General features: G+C 40.5%; 1 protein-coding gene across 1 annotated transcript; it reads left to right on the plus strand.

The window, feature by feature from the left end:
• The first annotated feature begins 7,872 nt into the window (after positions 1–7,872).
• Positions 7,873–19,451, plus strand: SEC61A1 (SEC61 translocon subunit alpha 1). The gene is made up of 12 exons (XM_014871859.2): positions 7,873–7,959; positions 8,803–8,870; positions 9,532–9,597; positions 9,686–9,764; positions 10,550–10,681; positions 12,021–12,130; positions 12,332–12,485; positions 13,307–13,467; positions 14,111–14,308; positions 14,619–14,810; positions 16,268–16,344; positions 17,126–19,451. The coding sequence occupies exons 1-12, from the start codon at positions 7,953–7,955 to the stop codon at positions 17,310–17,312; spliced, it is 1,431 nt and encodes a 476-aa protein (XP_014727345.1). The 5' UTR covers positions 7,873–7,952; the 3' UTR covers positions 17,313–19,451.
• Positions 19,452–19,656: the final 205 nt, after the last annotated feature.

Here is a 19,656-nt window from a genome sequence, read left to right on the forward strand (position 1 = left end):
ATAAAGCAGCCATCTGATGCCCAAAATCACAGCTCTCTTGCCAGGAAATTTCCCATACTAATGCTGCTGCCCTAAGCAACTCAGTCTTTAATCTGATTTCTTTGTTTCTTATTTCAGGCAAGCTGCTGTAACAGCAATGTTCACTAAAGGCTGCTAAGCCTCTTGGCATGTCTGTAAAACTCAGGCGTGTTAGCAATTCTCTTGCTCTTCCTAGTTGGCCAGGGTCCTGCCCACTTGCATTTAAGGAGGACTTTAATGTGTTTGTACTACTCTGATATTGCACAGATCAGAGTGTAGTTACTGGTTTATTTCCCTAGCTGAGCTGAGTAAATATTGATAAAGATTTATACAGCCTACTTTCACAAGGAAAGTAAATCTTTGTAAGTAAAAATTCAAAGTGAAGCTATAACCTGCTTCTTTTGGAGCCATGTGTTCACTGTGTATTTAATCATATTTCTGTTGTTATTGGATTTACTGGATGCATTTTATAAAGTGCATTAGGAGATCCACAGGGATGTCTACCCAGAGGATGTGACCCAGCAGGATTTTTGGCCAATGATGGAAATAGAAGCAGGATCAAACCAAGCCTGTTAAATGTTAGCATTTAAAAAAGCCTTCTCTGAGATTGAGAGATAAATAGTAATCAGAAGTCCATAAAAAGAAGTGATACATTGTAATTTATATCTAGTTTGGATTTAAACTGCAATTTTTACAAAGAAAGAGATCTCAAGAAAACATTTTGTATGCCCAACCTGAATCCAAACCTGAAATTATCCATCTGCTGAAAGTCTCTGTCATTCCACTGAAAACTACGGGTGGATAAATTCTAAAGGAACCAACTATTAGGATCAACATAAAACCCACTGTTGAACCATCCATAAAGATCATCTGCTCAATTTAAACCATAATAGTTTTTTGACTGATCTCAAATCTACACCAAATTCCACATCAGTAAATCAGCTGAGACAAAACTAGAGTCAGAGAACACTGGAAATATAGCTGCCTGGGGACAGCCCACAGTCTGACTGCAGAAGTGCTGGTCACTGGGTTAATGACACATTGAAACCCTTTTGTAGTAGGGGAAAAAAAAATCCATTAGAAAAACCTACAGAGACATCTAGCTCTATGACCTAACTGCTGCAGCTGTCTGCCATACAGTGGATTATTATGGAGGTAAGCAAGCATGACAAAAATGTTACAATAACCTTTAAAAATGGGAGACTGGAAATACAATGCTGTTTTACTTGCAAAATGTTTCTCATGCAAGTGTCCCTGGGAGATGTTTTATAATAAAGTTTGAATGAAATACAATAAAAATCAAATCAAAGCCCATTCACTATGTACCAAACAGAACAGCTCAGGTTTCAGCTTTGGTTTTAAAGCCAGGAAGATAATTTATTTGATGAATTTCTGCTGCTGCTCAGAATTCCAGAAGGAAGAAAAAGACAGTTGCTCAAAAGGTAGTTTACAAAGAGTTTGGATTCAAAAGCTGATGTTGTCAAGAGATCAAAATTGAAAGAATCACAGAATTATTCAGCAAGAGCTTCAAATATCCATAAAATAAACAGAAATCAGTTCTATTCCAGGATCAAAAGCAGAATTTTACATGTACAGCATTTTCTTTTCAAGCATGCACATGATAATTACTGCATGTAAAAATGTCAGTGTATTACAGGTTTAATTTGCATGAAAAAGCTCAGCCTCACTCCGTGTGCACCCCACCAGTACAGCTCCGTGTGCAAGAGGGGAATGTAACTCCATAGCCCTGTGTGCATGAGGTTATTCAAATTCAATATCCAAGCATCGATTTGAAAAACAACTGCTGATCCAGAAGTCCAATGTTCACGTTGTTATTTGGCTACTGTCAGAACTTTCCAGCTGGACTAGAGAGGCCCAGTGTCAGCTAAGATTTGCTGACTGCAAAACCAAACAGCCTCCTCTGTTGGTACATTCCCATTCCCAAATACAGGTTCAAGGTGGTTGCAGCAAGAATGGTATTTTTCATAATGTTTCATAAAAATATGAAGCATTAAAAATAAAATTTTTAAATGAAATTAATACTCTGTGCCAAATGCTGTCTCTGCAAAGGTGTAAAGGCTCTCAGGTTAATAGCAGAGATTTCGAGCCCTGGCCAATTTCCAGATGGGGAATGTTACAATCAAGCTGGCAGTGATTTTTATGTAAATTAGTCCATTATCAGAGCTATATGTATCTGGTTGCTAGTCTATAAGCCCTTAAGGGAAATTGGCATCAGTATTTGCAAGACAAGCACTTTTTTCCTTAATGTTCCAAACACTGTTGTTTGTTGGTTTTTGGGTTTTTTTTTAAACAATGGTTCCAGGTCAATAGTTTGATGACTAAAAAATATATCATATAAGTAAAAGCTAGTTTTTAGTCCCTAGAAATATGAAAACATTTGGTTTAGTGAGCTCTATTATAATTTTTTTACAGAATCTAGTTAAGTAAGCCACAGAAAAACAAGTAGGGCATGGAAAACAACCAATCTATGGGGATGAGGAAGGGTTTAACATAAAAAAAAACATGCTGAAGACTTCTGAAACCTTAAAGAAGCTGGAAGAGAACATATGGGAAGCATTTAGATGCTACAGAGACGTTAACCTTGTATTAGATGTGGGCCTTTCAGTCTTGCTGAAATACTCACCCATTGGTTCACCATGAGCAGGTAGAATTTGCAGGCTGTCAGCTGAGAACCAGCCATTATCAATCTAGTCTGGAGTTCTGTGACCAGCAGTCACCAACACTGCATCCCTCAAGGAAGGGTGTAAAACCACTTCATTCTTCTTGCATATTTTTCAACTGCCCATATTGCATGAACTGGTGGTGGTAAGTATCTGTATGACCTTGTTGGCTGATGTGCATAATTTTATCATAATTTGTCATAATTTGTCCCCTTTGTGGCATGGTTTAGCAAAGAGAAGGTAGCTTTATTACAGAGCTTTTTCTGAATCAATAGAGCTGCTCTCATTGCAAAACTACACATACTACACATTACCTTTTGTTTTTACTTGAAATATTGAGGTTTCATGTGAAGATGCAGGATGAAACAGTACTCCTATTGCAGTTTTGTTGTCGTTCTTTGACAGGATCAGGATTTAGCCACTGACTCTTTGTGCTACACAAAGTGTGTGCTGTATAGAAGGTCTTTTTTATCAGAGCCAGAAATCAGGATCCTCATTATTGAGAAAGCACTGCTGTAATGCTGCCAGCTGGGAGCACAGCTCGTTAAAGGTACAGTGCTATACAGTATTTGAGATACCTTATTAAGCACTGCCACAAATACATGGAATAAAATTATGTTGTAGGAGCACTTGGGTGAACAAATTTGAGAAATAGGGGTGTGAGTCATAAGAGGAGTTCAGGACTCAAAACATTTCGTGCAAAGCAGTAGCAAGGTATTCAGTTAACCTCTCATGTCCTGATAATGATACTGGAAATGCTTTCGTGCACTGCAATTTTGGACTTATGCCTGGTGGAGAAGTTAAGCTTACTTCTTTTGATGCATTCTATTTTATCAGTGGTTTGGATATCTCATTTTTGATATTGAAATTGGATTTGTTTTTCCCAAATGGGCACAGGTATGAAACAATCAAGTGCAGGGGCCAGCACTTCACAATTGTTGAACCTCATGCAATTGGCCTTGGCCCATCAGTCCAGCCTGCCCAGATCCCTCTGTAGTGTCTTCTCTGGCAATCAACATTGTCACCAAACTTGGTGTCATCTGCAACTTCCTGAGAGTGTCCTCCACCCCCTTGACCAGATAATATCTTTGATGAAGGGATTTAACAGAACTGGCCCCAGTGTGGAGCCCTGGGGAGCACCACTTGTAACTGGCAGCTGCTTGGGGTTCCTCAGGGAAGCTGGGAGATCGTCTCCTGACTGCAGACTACAAGGGAAATTCTAGCTCTGTGGAAATCAATCGAGTCTGGCTATCGGCTTAAAGGAGCTACCAGCCAAGTCTCTTTTAGGTTAGTAGCAAACAATTTACTTTAGGAATGTTGTCTGCTCAGGATTTCCTGAAGGTCATTCCTATGTCTGTGCTCAATTATCATTCAGATCATGATCTTCCACTTAGTGACCTTGTTTCTCACGTGCTACCACCTCTAGAGCCTCTCTACCTGCATAAAAAAATCTTTAGGGACATCTAACAAGCACCTGTCAAACAGCCTGAGAGACAGCGTGGGGGTGGCAGGCACAGGGGACGTCAAGTATGTCACAGCTGTGGTTGGTCCCTGGAACACTCTGTCAGAGCACTGGAGATGCAGCTGCTCCATCTGAGTGGGATCTCATGGAGCTACCCACGTGATGATCTTTTAGGGGAACTCAGTATAGCTGTGCTCTGCAGAGAGGTCACAGAGATCTCCTGGAGCACCACATGGGGCCCAGGGATCTGTCTGCAGGAAGAGCCGTGCAGGACTGTGGACTGTATCTTATTACACTTAACACAAGGACTTCTGGTCCTGAAAGTGGCCCTTGGGCATTGATGTACTATAACAATTAAATAATGACAGTAATAAAACTTGCCTGCACAGTTGTGTGCATTTCATGCAAGCTGAGAAGGCACCATAAATAAAGCAGTTCTTCCACCTTGTGGTTACACAGACAATTACTGGCAGAGAACTGAATACAAACACTGCAGCTAAACAGAGCCAGCCCATGCAGGGCTCCTGCTGTCCAGGACCCCTCTTGATGATGCTACAAGTATGAGCTAACCTGGTTTTGCAAGGTGAACATCCGTGTGTGTGTGTGTGTGTGCACTTACACAAGTGTGTTCAAACAATGGCTTTATAATGCCCTCTGGCCATCCCAGCCTACAGGTGCTCTGAGATCAGGATCCCACCAGCTGGAAGGACTCCTCCATCCTCCCTGATAAGGAAAGACCTTTACTCAGTGCAACAGGCAATCCTTGACACACGGATCAAATGTACTGGTGTGGGAACAGGGCGTGAGCAAGTCACAGATGTGAGAAATGTGATTTCTTCAACGGGAGGTTGTAGCTGGTTTCTGCAAGCAATGACTAGAACAAAAAGGAACCATTTAAAGGCAGACACAAATTCATCTATGCTGGTCTCCCCATTTCTACTCTCTGCCCCCATTTTCTGCTTTTTACCTTTGGCTATTGAAGAAATCATGTAGTCTTTGCTGTTTGCATCAGGGTACAATTCAGCACAATTAAGTCCAGCATCTGTAGTCAGTTGCCACAGAGCAAAGCTTGATTTGAAAAGCAGTAATTAAATGTCAGCTTTGCACTAATGCAATAGAGGTATATTGAGATATATAATTTTGGAGTAAAGGCTGAAGATTTGCACTGTGTGAAACAGTGGAACACACTGGCTAACAAACTTCAGTGCCACTAAGTGTATACTAATGTTTATAATGGTCCTAAATGACATTATTTCTGAAGCAGGGTTAGCTTGGTTATATAAGAGAGACTGATTTGGTTTGGAGTAGAATAGAAAAACATGAAAAGAACAAGCTGTTTTAAATCTATGTCTGCTTCTCAGATATTGCTGTTCTCTAAAGAGCAGTTTATTAATTACATGCTATCCTCTTTCTCTTCATCATCATCATTCCAGTTGTATCAGCTGGCACCACTCCACATTGAGTCCTCCTGCAGTAGTAGGTGCATCCAAAACAGTGTAAAAATCAGCCCTGGTGTATAAAATTCCATTTTTACTGTCTGCAATTGGCTGCCAAAATAGATCCCCAGGGTAAACTGTCAAGGTCAGGGTGTCATACCAGGCCAAAATTTGACTCAGTGTCTCACATGGCTTTACTGTAATAATGACCTAAGCACTGCAACTTCAGTTTCTTTTGCTCTTCACTTCTGCAGAGTGACAGACACTTGATCATACAAAAGAGCTGAACTTGTCTCCTCTCTGTGTATTTTTTTGCTGCACTTGGCAAAACAGTTTCTTTTTTTCACTGTAAGATCCAAGGAAAGCTTGCTTTCAGCAACGATTTTTTCTACCTAGAACTGAACTTCAACGGCACATTTCACTTGTAGGACTGTACCCTCTTCACCCAAAATGTGAAGTTGTTCAGGCCCAGGATGGACAAGATAGAGAGGAAGGCAAAATCTAACGAGTTTTCATCCTCCCTAAGTAGACAATTCTGTGTAATTATACATTTTTTACAGTAGACAATCAAATTCTCTTATTGTCTAAAATTATTTTAAAAATAATATAAACAGGAACACAAGAAGGCTGACAGGTGAGCCATGCACATAGCAGCCTATTAAATATTTTTCTCTATTTTTATGGCACAGACAAAGTTTACTAGCACAAAAACCATGTGTGACTGTGCAAATTCTGGCATCTTGTTGCTTGTTTCTACCATTAATCCCCTGATCACTGCTGTGCTTCCCTATCCAGACTTCCACAGAACCACTGCTGGTTCTCCCAGACTTACCAGCTCTGATAAACCAACAGTGTCCACGTTACTAAGTCAAAACATTATTGAATCAACTCTGCAAGACAGCATGTCAGTTGGAAAGCAGTTGCTTTATCTCTAATTAGAAATGTGTGGATTAAAACCAGTTTCAATAAAGTGGATAATTTGAAATGAGGAACCCTGGACAAGAACTAAAACCTTCTCACACCCATTGGCAGATGTCTTCAATAACTCACAGATGAGATGCATGGTTTCAGAAGCCTGGAGAAGGGCAAATATACAGTCCAACAAAAAAAAAAAACAGTAAAAAAAAATTACACAGGAATTAGGGCAGGTCTTTTAAATTAATCTCAGAAAAGTGGGGATGAAATAATCAAACAAAGCATACCTAAGTGCTCAGAAATTACCAGGGAGATTTTGTGGAAACCGTCATGTGTTTTATAGAGTGTATACACTGACTTTAATTGCTTTGTATTAGCACCTCTGTTTGCTTTAATCTTTCCCTTGACTTCTGTTTACCTTCCCTTTCACACTGCTGATAAGTGTCCCTGCAGAGGCCTGGAAAGCTCACAGGACATTGAGAGGTGCTGAGAAAGGAACACCTCAAACAATCGGCCACTGTGAGCACGTTTCCCCGGCTGGGGCTGCTGGGTGACACAGCGACCTGTGGATGCCTCATGACTTCCTTGATGTGCAGCTCAAAGCTTTCATTTTTCACGTTTTTCAAACATTTTCACCAATGTTTCGTACTTTAAGGATCTGGGTGTGTTACACACGGCCTAGGGCAGGCAGGAACTGTGGGACACTGACACCTGGAGCTGTTTGACATCAGACACCTAAAATACCGGTATCTAGGCTGAAGTTGTCACCTTAGTTCTCTTTGTAATAAATGCCTCTGGAGGATGATTCATCTCATCTGAAAATTTAAGATAAGCAGAGTAATTTCTCCAGAGATGTAAGGTAAGCAGAGTATTTCTCCACTTGTGTCTACATCAGCTACAGAGTCCAGAGATCCAGCTACACACACAAGTCACTTCTGAATGGCCACAGGCAGCTGAGGCGTTTATCCAAAGCCACTCTTTCTACCGAGTGATGCACGTGTTGTGCAGCAGGTGCAAGGAGGTTCTCACTGAAGAGCAAGGCCTACAATGTCCCACTACAAAAACACATAAGCAGGAAACGAATTTTAAGTGCTTATTTATGTATTTATCTGTTGAAATCTCTTAAACCAGCGCTACGCTTTCTGGTAGCTAAAACACAACCTGGCACAGGAGCCAGTCCCATGCCACATCAAGATGGCGGGAGACGCAAGACTACAACTCCCAGCAAGCCGCGCTCCGCCATGGAGGTCATATTTCCTCTCTGGCCGCAGAGCACGATGGGAGTTGTAGGCGAAGGATGGCGTGGCTGAGGCCCGGCGCATGCGTAGCGGCGGCGGCGGACGCGGCGCGTGGCAGGAAGCGGAAGGGGGCGGCCGCGCTCGGAGCCTGACGTGTCCCTCCTCCGCGGCCGCCGCTTGCTGCTGCTCGGCCGGCGCCGCCATGGGCAGTGAGTACCGGGGACCCCCAGCTTTAGCGGCTCCCGTTGGGCTCTTGCTTCTCCCCTCTGGCCGGGAAAGCGCCGTTCCCGGGGGTGGCAGCTCATCCCGGCGAAGGAGCCAGCGTCGTGTGCCCCGTGCCCGGCGCTCCGCCCGGCCCCGGCAGGCTGAGGGTGCCGGGCGCGGTATCGGGGTGGGGGCGGCGGGACGTCAGCTCGGGCATGACCCTTGCAGGGACATTGTCAGAGGGAGTTACAAACTGTGTTTGCATCCCAGAGTGATCCGATCAATGTGAATCTGCAGGATCCCTCGAGAAAAAGCTGCGTGGAAAGCGTCTTAGTCGGTTGCTGTATTCCTGTAGATGTTGTAGATGTTGCTTGATTTGCATTAAATTGAATGTCGCGGTCCAGTGTAACTTTTCAGACATAATTGTTTGAAATTAGGAAAATATCTTTTGTGGGTTGGTCTTAAAGCGTTACTAAGTTGTCGCTGAAGTTGCAGCCTTCCATGAAAAACTGGAAAGGCACCAGTAATCTCAGTTCTGCACTGCTGTACTCTTCTTAGTTCAGATCAGTCCAAAAGCCGGATGCAACCTTAAATTTGTCCTGGCAGATTTAGAATTAACTCTTCTTCAAATTCAGACCTCCCTGCTTAAGACAGACTTCTGATCTGAGGATGTGTCTTTTTGGCTAGGAGAGGATCATGGCATGAGATGTTCTGTAGACTAACTTGAATTGATGCAACTGGGACTTTTGTTATATAGAGTACATATCCAAATTGAATTCAGCTTGGGCCTTTTCCAGTATTCATTGCATCTGTGTGTTCACTTTGTCTTTTAACTTATTTCTGTACAGTAAAATTCCTTGAAGTGATCAAGCCATTCTGTGTTATTTTGCCTGAAATTCAAAAGCCAGAACGGAAGGTAGGTTATTAAAATTTTTTTTCCTAGGTTTGTATTTGTGTGGTATAAAATATTTGGAGTGTGCATTTGTGGGATTTGGGGTTTCTTCCCTGATGGGGGAGTGGCACTTTTAGGTACAGTTGTTTTTAGTGGAGTGCACATATGGTGCATCCCATGTGGATGTGGTTGAACAAGAATAAATTCAGTTGGGCAGATTTGTTTATGTCACAGCAGTGCATGGTGAGATGTTGAAGGCAGTTCAGATTGAAGTGCAAACTAGAGTAAGTTAAAGCAGCAACTTGAAAATCTTTGCTTTGTAAGCTCTGATCTAAGATTATTTGCTGAAGATAAGCTGCTCCCTGTTACTGTTTTTTTTCTCATCATAAGCTCTTACTCATGAAAATGTAAGACTCATTTCTATGAAAATACTAGAATAACCTTGCATTGACATAAGCTTGTTTATTTGGATTAAATTTTGAATAAAGCTTTGTAGCTTTCCTTGGTCTTATGTGGGATGAAAGGGATGAACAGAACATTATTTTTTTAGGGTTTTCTGTACTTTGTCCCTCCACAAGAAGATCAAGTGTGCTACTATGAAAGTTTGCTTGATGGACTAGGTCTTGTTATCTTGACAGCTTTATCATCTGTTGTTGGTTTTTGGTTTGTGTTTTTTCTCCTTTAGATTCAATTTAAGGAAAAGGTACTATGGACAGCTATCACACTCTTCATCTTCTTAGTATGCTGCCAGGTATGTTTCCTTCCCTTTTTAAGGAAGAGCTGAAATGTTTAAAGGATGTTATGAAGTCTCTAATTTAATCTCTTGGTTGGAAATGCAGATTCCCTTATTTGGCATTATGTCATCAGACTCTGCAGATCCTTTCTACTGGATGAGAGTGATTTTGGCATCAAATAGAGGTATGGCCAGACTTTCAGATGGGCATTTTTTTTTTAGCTTGAATCAAAATAGTCTTGGGCTTGCATTCCGTCCCATTGTAATGAATATAAAAACTGAAGTGGAGAGTGAAAAGTAATTTTTCTATATTATTTAAAGTCGTAAACCAGTGTGGTATTGAGAAAGGCACAACTTTCTGGACAAAATGAGTTTATGGTTGACTGTGTGCAATCTATTATATGCGCAAAAATTGAGCTTTTTTTTTTTTTGTTTTGAGGGAAATGGTTAGGGAAGAGATATTTCCTTATTGCCTGCATTGCTGCCGTTGCAGTCTTCAAGACTATGTTTCAAAATCATTCCTTGAGTGCTGTGGTTTCCTGGGCGACTTCTTTGAGATTGAAATGCGTAGTGGTTTATGTAAATTTCAGTTTCTTGTAGAGGTTTTCTAATGCAGGTATGAAGGTTAAAATTAATGATAGTTTATATAAATTCCTGTTTCTAATGCAGCTATGAATTAAGAATGGTGACTGTTTCCTGAGTTCACTTTATCATTTGAGCTATCAGTTTATATCATACTTTGTTTTATGCAGAGTAAATATATTCTTGACAGCAAAAGTCTTTTTCAGTGGACACAGTATTTTTGAGGTACTGAGGAGTACTACATATCCAACTGACTTCTAACAAACTCGTCTTATCGTTGAGAATTTTTTACATTTATGGAGATCTGGAGTTTTAGATCTTCTTCATTGTGATGTAAACGTTGATAAAAACTAACTTTGAATTTCCCTGTTCTTCCTGTGTCTGGCAGGAACATTGATGGAGCTGGGCATTTCGCCCATTGTCACTTCAGGGCTCATCATGCAGCTCTTGGCAGGTGCCAAGATAATTGAGGTTGGTGACACCCCAAAGGACAGAGCTCTCTTCAATGGAGCCCAGAAATGTGAGTAACTGCTCATGTTGAGCACTGGTGGTTTAGAGTATCTCACCTAAACAGTGGAAAGTGTGAATTTACCATGGGATGAATGGTGCAGCTGGACTTGTGAGTTTCTGTCATGTGTGCTGCAGATACCTGTATTTCATCAGTCTTTACTGGCAGCTCTCTGCCTTATTGGCTGTTAAGCTTCAGAAAGGTGTGAAAAGGAAAAGTGTTGGTGCAATTGGCATTGCTGCTGTAAGCTCCCCAGATAAGTGAAGCAATGTAGAGTCTGTGGAGACTCAGCTTTTGAACTGTGATGATCAGTGTTAATCTGAGTATTTCATGGTGATTAAGATGTTGGTTGTAGCTGTTTATACCTTGCAGCTCCAGGCATGGGTCTTTCTCATCAATAAGGGGTCTCTGTGGTCAGTTGATAATGACTTCCAGAAGAAATTGGGTGTTTTGTAGCTATTTGATGCTGTGCACTATTTACTCATATGTGTACTGGAAAAAATCATAAATTGCTACAGTAATATCTTAACACCCTCAGAGTTTTCAGTATCTAAAGCAGCCTTTGGTAACCAAACCCACTTGCTCCTAAGTGCATTTGTTTCTGAGCTATCTCTGTATATTTCTATTTTCAGTGCCAGATTTCAAACAACAAAGTTAACTTGCTCTTGAATTTAAACATCCAATGACTTATGTATTCTTTCCCAAATGTTGTGGTTTAACTCCATGTGCCAACTAAGTATCACATGGGACACTTGCTTGATCTCTCCTGTGGGAAGGAGAATCAGAAAAAAAATACTAAAACTCGTGGGTTGAAATAAAAACAGTTCAGTAACTGATACAAAGTACAATATAATAATAGCAATAACAACTGTAACAAAAAGGAGAGAGAGGAATAAAACCTCACAAGTGATGCACAGTGCAATGCTCACCACCTGCTAAGGGATCCTGAGCAGTGATCAGCCCCTCCTGGCCAGTCCCCCCAGATGATGTGCTGAGCCTGACATTCTATGGTGTGGAATATCCCTGTGGCCACTTAGGGTCAGCTGTCCTGGTCATGCTCCCTCCCAGCTTCTTGTGCACCTGCTGGCTGGCAGAGCAGGGGACACTCAGAAGTCCTTGACTTGGGGTATGCACAGCTGAGCAACAACTAAAACAGCAGCACATCAGCCTGTTATCAGCATTATTCTCATGGAAAATCCAAAGCATAGCACTCTACCATCTACTACAAAGAAAATTAACTCTATCTCAGCTGAAACCAAGATTCTCTACAAAGAAGTGATTTCTATTTCTCTAATTGCCCACTGACATAAATATCTAGAACAAATACATACTTTTTCTTTTTATTCTGTAGTGTTTGGAATGATCATTACCATTGGACAGTCTATTGTGTACGTAATGACTGGAATGTATGGAGACCCATCTGAGATGGGTGCTGGTATCTGCTTGCTTATCACAATCCAGGTAAATTCTAGTCTTTTCTACTTACTCTTCCCCTGAAAGGGTCAAAAAATCAGCCTAATGGACAGGCTGTCCCACATGCAGAGCAAAAAGGCCCAAGTGTACCTACTTCTTCACATATAGTCTAATTTTTTAATACACATTATTTTTTCAACAAAATGAAAAAGACATGTAACTAATGCTTGAGTTCTTTTTTTACTGTAGCTTTTTGTTGCTGGTTTGATAGTTCTGCTCTTGGATGAGCTGCTCCAGAAAGGATATGGTCTTGGTTCTGGCATCTCTCTCTTCATTGCTACCAATATCTGTGAGACCATTGTGTGGAAAGCATTCAGCCCCACCACAGTGAACACTGGACGAGGTAATATGGCACAGTCTTTTCTTTACCAAAAGTTTGTACAAAAAGGCAACGTTTTTGTTTCTTTTTATTTTCCCACTGTTAACTTAATGCCAAATGCTGTTACTGTCATCTTGGCTCTGTAGTGAATCTTGCTAACGCAGTAGGTGCTGCTGTGCAAAGTGCAAGCACAAAGACTATTTTTCTCAATTTGTAGTATCTCACAAGATATTTACTGAACTTGAATTTCTTAGAGTGCCTTCATTAAAAGTGAGCAGCAGTAGACTGCCATTGTATTATGGTTACTGTCCAACTTACTGACCAAATATTAGCTATTTCTTTCTGCTTCTTGCCTTTTTTACACTTTGCCCTAAAGATCTTATTTTCCAAACTCCACTGGAAATGATCCTGTTTGCTGCTGTATATTAGAAGACAGAAGTGAGGTTATGCCATTTGCTGTAATCCAGACAATAACTTGTGTCTCACCATAACTGACACTAAAAAGCCTGATGCTTCCCTCTAAGTTTACGGGTTTTTTTCATCAGGAGAAGGAAGGAAAGAACTTGGTGCTTGTCAGTGTTTCTAGAGACCAATAAAGTTATCCCATGCTGGGTTATGATTTAGTTTCTAGGCCATTATAAAAGGAGTTTTTTAAAAAAAATCTTGGAAATAATATAGCTGATATGAAGGGTGACAGTATAAAAGCCTGAGAACATGCTTGAGATGCAAAAGACTCAGAGAAATCCCATTCTGGATCCTGTAGTTCAGAAGTATGCTTAATGGGCCAAAACACTGGAGCTTGGAGATAATCACAGCTCACCTAACTTTTTGTTTCCCTTTCCAAGGCATGGAATTTGAGGGAGCCATCATTGCTCTGTTCCATCTTCTGGCTACTCGCACAGACAAAGTCCGAGCTCTTCGCGAGGCCTTTTACCGTCAGAACCTTCCCAACCTCATGAATCTGATCGCCACCATCTTTGTCTTTGCAATTGTCATTTACTTCCAGGTCAGTTGGAATAATGGGGCTTTTAAAACTATATGGAAGTAGGTCTGAATTTACTTCCTTCTACAAGAAATTATATATTCACAAGGCTCACTTTTGTATCTGCAGCATCTGGATGTTCATTATACACTGCCTTCTCTCAATCTGTTTCCATTCTTACTGTAGTCACACAGAAGACTTGAGACTTAATTTGGTCTCTGAAAAAAGAAACAAAAAACAAATAAAAATACCCCAGGTACATGTGTGCATGTGATGTTGTGTAACCCAAAAGCTATTGCTTTTTACTGGGAAACACTTAAATTTTTAGGCCTGTGTGCCTCTTACTGTTTGTTGCTGAAGAATATAGGAAGTTTTAATGTTTATTTTCCTGGATGCTTTGTTCAGTCTTCTTGAAACTTCAGATTTCTTCTGATGTCTAAGTCTTTGATACTTTCTTGTGTGTGGGTGTGTGTTTAGACAATCATGCAGGCTTGCAGACCCTTTGCTCTCCTCATGGAGAGGAGAGCCCTCTGGGCAGAGTATTTGTACTTGCACAGAATTGCAGGTTTCTTCTGTTGCTGTCAAGGCCTTGCACTTGCAGTTTATGATCTCTGGTAAGGGTTCATGTCCACATGTAATGGGAGACTTTCTTTTGAAAACTTTTCAGGGCTTCAGAGTGGATCTTCCTATCAAATCTGCTCGCTACCGGGGCCAGTACAACACCTACCCTATCAAGCTGTTCTACACTTCCAACATTCCCATTATTCTCCAGTCTGCCCTGGTGTCAAACTTGTACGTCATCTCCCAGATGCTTTCTGCCCGCTTCAGTGGCAACTTGCTGGTCAGCCTGCTGGGCACCTGGTCTGTGAGTATCCCTTCTCATCTTGCATACATCTTCACAAAGGCACCATTGAAATGTGGGGTTGAAGAGATGGTCTCTGAATATTAAGACATGCTTTGATAGGTGGTCATGCACACTGAAACTCTTAAATTAGTAATTTGTTTGAATTCGTGGTAGCATATGAGGCTTGGTGTGATGAATGTAAATGTGTGTGCTGCTGCAGTAGTAATGATGCAAAGTGACACAAAGGTGATACAAACTTTTCTAAGGCTTGGCTTAATGGCTAAGAAATAGTGAAAAGATTGGTGACTGACTGCTTGCTTTCTTCTTCCAGGACACATCATCTGGAGGCCCTGCTCGTGCTTATCCAGTTGGTGGACTCTGTTATTACCTGTCACCTCCAGAGTCCTTTTCTTCAGTATTGGAAGACCCTGTACATGCAGTTGTTTATATTGTATTTATGTTGGGCTCCTGTGCTTTCTTCTCTAAGACATGGATTGAAGTCTCTGGCTCCTCTGCCAAAGATGTAAGTTTCAAATGACAAATTATGCAAGGTTACATGTTGAAAACAGATGGGCTGTTGTAAGAATAAGACTAACTTCCTTCTGAAAAAGCTGTTCTGCTGGTAATCTTGTTGGTAATATTCATTGTTTGTGTAATCAGGGACTTTTTAATTGGGAAAAATTAGGATAGAATGGAGGTAATTTTTTCCTGTTTACTTCTTTTTCAAAACATCAAAACATAAATTGCTTTCATTGGAATTAAGAAATGTAGAACATAGAAACGTCATCAGTGTGAGAGCAGGAAAGGTAACAGGAAAGGTAGAAACTCTTTCAGTGCCACATGACAGGTGCACTGTGTTCAAGGCAGTTGCCACTTAAAAGCTTGCAGGTAAAGTTCACACAGCCATTCCTGACACAGAGAGTTCTGAGCTTCCTTTGTGGGAGAATTAACTAGGAGTTCTTATTTTTAACTTGAGAGCACCAACAGTGGAGAATAAAGTGCAGTGCATTAATGTACCTGAGGCTAGCTTCTTAAAAATTCCATTTGCTACAGGATGTTTAACATTCAGGAACTATATTATCCTGAAATTGGAGCTGGAAAACAAAATGGAAAATAGCTGCCATTGTGGTATATTTGTAATGTGTGATTTTGGATAGGAGGTGAAGTGTGGCAGCCGTATGGAATGATTTAATCAATTCTTTTAACAAATAAGTAATTGCACAGTTACTGTAAGAGTGTGAGCACTCTCTTGTTTTGGACTTGCATCTTGCTGTTTCTCAGGCATGCAGGGAGGCACTCACAGCCATGCACAGTCAGGTTTTTAGAAATCATTACTTAAATCACTGTGTGGTGGAAAATTTGCAGCTTACTCACCTGAAAGCGTGTTTTCTCAGGGCATGGAGTCAGTGATGAGCACCTTCATGTTCCTCTGCTAGAGTTTGTTACTCACAGTTGTTAGTAGTGTTTGCAGGTCTCTGCTGTAACCCTGTGCCACCAGAAATCCAGTTTAAGAATAATGTTCCAAGAAGAGATTCTAAGCCTAGTTTCTAGTGTGGCTCCACAAATAAATAGTTGACTCAACTGAATGCAGGAAACTGAAACGGGATGAACACTTCAAGGAATGGTTTTGCAACATCTACAAAACCCTCATCAGGGGAAGGGTAGATTACAAAATATGGATTGAATTATGCATGAGCCTACCAGTATCCAAATTTTCCTTTTCTCAGTAGGACTAGAATTATCCAGAAAGCTTTGTATAATTGACAGGTAGAAAAGTGCCCGTGGCTGTAATTTATCTGAAGTTAAAATACTGGATATTTTAAACTCAGATGAATAATGTAAAACACAATCTAAAACAATACAAAACGCCCAACCCCTCCACCATTTACTGCTATGTCTTGCTTCTGTTTTCCCACAGTACTGCATTCCATGGCCTTGGTAAATGGCACTAAACTTTCTGCATTCCTTGATTCAATACAGGTTGCCAAGCAATTGAAAGAGCAGCAAATGGTAATGCGAGGTCACAGAGAAACTTCAATGGTACATGAACTCAACAGGTGAGCTACATATTCACTGGCTGGTCATGCAAAGTGTTATGGGCAAACACATGGCAAAGTTGCTTTGAATTCCATTTTCTAGATCCTAGAACACAGGTATTATTTCAGATTTGATATTACATTCATGAGACATAGAACATTATCTCATTTAATGGAAGACTTGACAGTACAGCTTATTTTTGCCTTGCATTTAAAGAATTTACCCTAAATTCTGGACCTTTTATTTTCCTATTTTATTTTTTCATTTATATACTCTTCTCAGAGTAGCTAATAATGAGCATTTCAGTGTACTTTACTACTTCAAGCTGACTCAGAAGTATTTTCTTACTGTAGTTTTTCATGTGTTATTAGTCTTGAGTACTGTTTTCATGCAGACCTTGCTTCTAAAACAAGTAGTTACTTAAATCTAGATGCAGAGGAGGGCAGGGGTTGATGTCTTGAGGTTTTCAGATTTCAGGATAGGACCTATGTACCCTTTGTGTTAATGTTACTGTAACTTTGGATTTCAGTCATCTACAGAGGATTTCAAGAGCCAGTAGCCATAGGTTTAATATGTGTGCATAATTGCATGGTGGGCTGTAATAACTTCTCCTCTTAATGTAGCATTTTTTCCTCTCCAGTCAGGTTGAGCATTTTATTTCCTTACCCAGTGTACTGGCATTATTGCATATTCCTAACCTTTGATTGCAGACCTGCAAGAGAAGAGGCTGTTCTGCCATTGACTTTTTTGTTACTGTGTGAGCAAACTCTAATGGCCCCTTTCTCATGTCGTGTTTTACAGGTACATCCCCACAGCTGCTGCCTTTGGTGGGCTCTGTATCGGTGCCCTCTCTGTGCTGGCAGACTTCCTTGGGGCAATTGGCTCTGGAACTGGAATTCTGCTCGCTGTCACCATCATTTATCAGTACTTTGAAATTTTTGTAAAGGAACAGAGTGAAGTTGGCAGTATGGGAGCTCTGCTTTTCTAAACCTAGCTTCTCATGGACCCAGGAAAGAGAGGAGGGACATTCTCAAAGTGTAGCCAGTCAGGTGAAAAGAAGTATCATAAACTTGATAGTGTCATTCTATAGAAACACATATTTTAATAATGTTTCCAAAGCACATTCCCTTACGTTCAAACTTTTCTAGCATACTGTTTGCATTTTATAAATTGACGAGGAAGATGTGCAAAAAATTTTTTTAAGAAAATTTTTTTTAATTATGTGTTAGGAGAGTCAGCTTTCTGACTTGGATTTAGTTCAATGACTCCTGAAAATTTTTTGAGCCCCTTTCACATTTCGTAACCTGCAGCCTTTAAAGGTTTTAATTAATGTTTGTTAAATGAATACTTGGAAAGGATTTTTTTTTCCATTTAACTTGTTTTTGCAGCTCCTTTGCAGTAATGGTAAAAAAAAACCCTCTCCATCTGATGCTCAATTTCCATAATTACGGTTGTAAGCACAAAAGGTGTTTCATGTGTTTGGGGTTTTATTTCAGTATGGCAGATTTGAAAGGCAGTTGTTTCTTTTTACTAAATGATATCTCTAATTCAAAATGTTTTGTCTTGTAATTACTACATTAGACCTTGTCAGCTGTTGAGTATTGGCTTGAGACTGTTTTCAAGTTTCTGTGTAAGAAAGGAATGTGTCCTTTCCCACCATGTCTCCTCCATAAGCAGAAAACTCAGGTAAATCTAGATTCTGCCAGAACCTGTGCCTAAGAGTTGCTACTTTGAAACTTGGTTAAACCGACTTTGTAAAGCCTTCTAATTAGTCTTTATTGCATTAGTGGCTGTACTTCTAGTTCTGATGCTGGCTGAAAGGAATGAGTGTTATGGCTGCTTAGATATAAACCTGCTTGTGCTCTTTGCTAGAGTGAAGTTTCTCTCCTTGATAATGAATTCTGGTCTCATAGCAATCAGGATGTTATCTGATTACTCATATCTAGTGAATTTTGAGTCTCATTACCACAAAAGAGTGGAAAGAATGGATGCTACTTGTCTGATTTTGTAGATCTAGATACGAGACCCTTGTCAGATAACTCCACTACGGGGCTTATGTAGAAGGCTTTCCCATCCTATAATCTCTTGGATTTGAGTGGTACATAGGAAAATATTCTTTCAGAAGGTATTGGATTCCTTTTTTGAAGATCACACTTTCACATTGGAGAGTTTACAGTTAAGGCTGTACTGGACAAGAATAAAACTTAATTTTCCATTGTAATTTAGGTTGTCAGTACTAATCAGGTGCCTAGGACCAAATGCAAATATTTGTGCATGAGTCTTGTAAATATACTTTTCCTTAATCAGTATTGGACAACATGGAAACCAGAAGGAGTTGTAATGCTGGAACTTTTCTTTACACTGCATCAACATGCTTCTGTGCATTTTTACATGTTGGGCAGACAGTATGTGAGTCACTGTTCCTGCTGGAGTTGAGGGACTCCGTTACACACCCAAGGAGTAAAGATGACATCCAGAAACCCTTGTTAATACCCTGAGCCCAGGTACCAAGCACGTGGGAAATCTGCAAATGTGGAATGAGATGCACCTACCAATGGAAGTCAAATGCCCGGGATGAGGATCACAATTGGAAAAGGAATAAAAGAATTGGGATGAAGCACCCATGAAATGATCACTGTCAGCCATTCACTATGATGTCACACTACATTCAATCATTTTTCTGTTTTTCATGAAGTGCTAGTGCACCACAGTATAACTGTGATGTGAAATGGGGACAGTCAAAAAGTGGCATTAAAAGGAGAGGGAAAGGGTTCTGATACAATTCTGCTTTGGGGATTTTTTGTTGTTGTCGTTTTTCCAGGAAGCCCAATACAAACTTTGTTTTGATATAAAAGACTCCACTTCTGTGCATGTTGCTCTGGCTGGGCTGGAGCTGTACTTCTATTTTTGGTCATATCTGTTTGAACTGGTTGCAGTTTAGAGCATTTGCTCTCCTGTGTCTAAGCAGCACTTGTTCTGTGCATCTGTATTTTTGTGGTCTAGTGGTAAATCTTTGTTATCAAACAGCTGTTTCCTCAAAGCAGGACCATACAGTGGATGTTCACAAAAAGAAATAATGCCTAAAAAATCTGCTTTATAATGAAATAAAGTACATCTTTGGAGCTTGGCTTTTGGTGCTTGGATACTGTCACAATTCTGACTTGTAGAATAATGTTGCCCACCTATGAGACTGAGCAAGTCGTGCCCTGAAAACACCTGATCAGAGTGTCAGTGTGAAATAAAGAAAATTTGCTCCAAGGTTTCTCAGTAATGGTTTGCCAAAATAACTGAACCTTGACCATTCCTTTGGGCTTTTCTTTTTTGAGTTGCAA

The sequence above is a fragment of the Sturnus vulgaris genome, chromosome 11 (assembly GCF_052056855.1).
Source record: "Sturnus vulgaris isolate bStuVul1 chromosome 11, bStuVul1.hap1, whole genome shotgun sequence".
NCBI lineage: Eukaryota > Metazoa > Chordata > Aves > Passeriformes > Sturnidae > Sturnus > Sturnus vulgaris.

What these genes read in the sequence shown, in the direction of transcription:
- SEC61A1 (XM_014871859.2), top strand. An exon ending in CACAGTGAACACTGGACGAG is followed by an intron (nt 12,486 to 13,306) that starts GTAATATGGCAC and finishes TCCCTTTCCAAG; the next exon opens with GCATGGAATTTGAGGGAGCC. An exon ending in CTGGCTCCTCTGCCAAAGAT is followed by an intron (nt 14,811 to 16,267) that starts GTAAGTTTCAAA and finishes GATTCAATACAG; the next exon opens with GTTGCCAAGCAATTGAAAGA.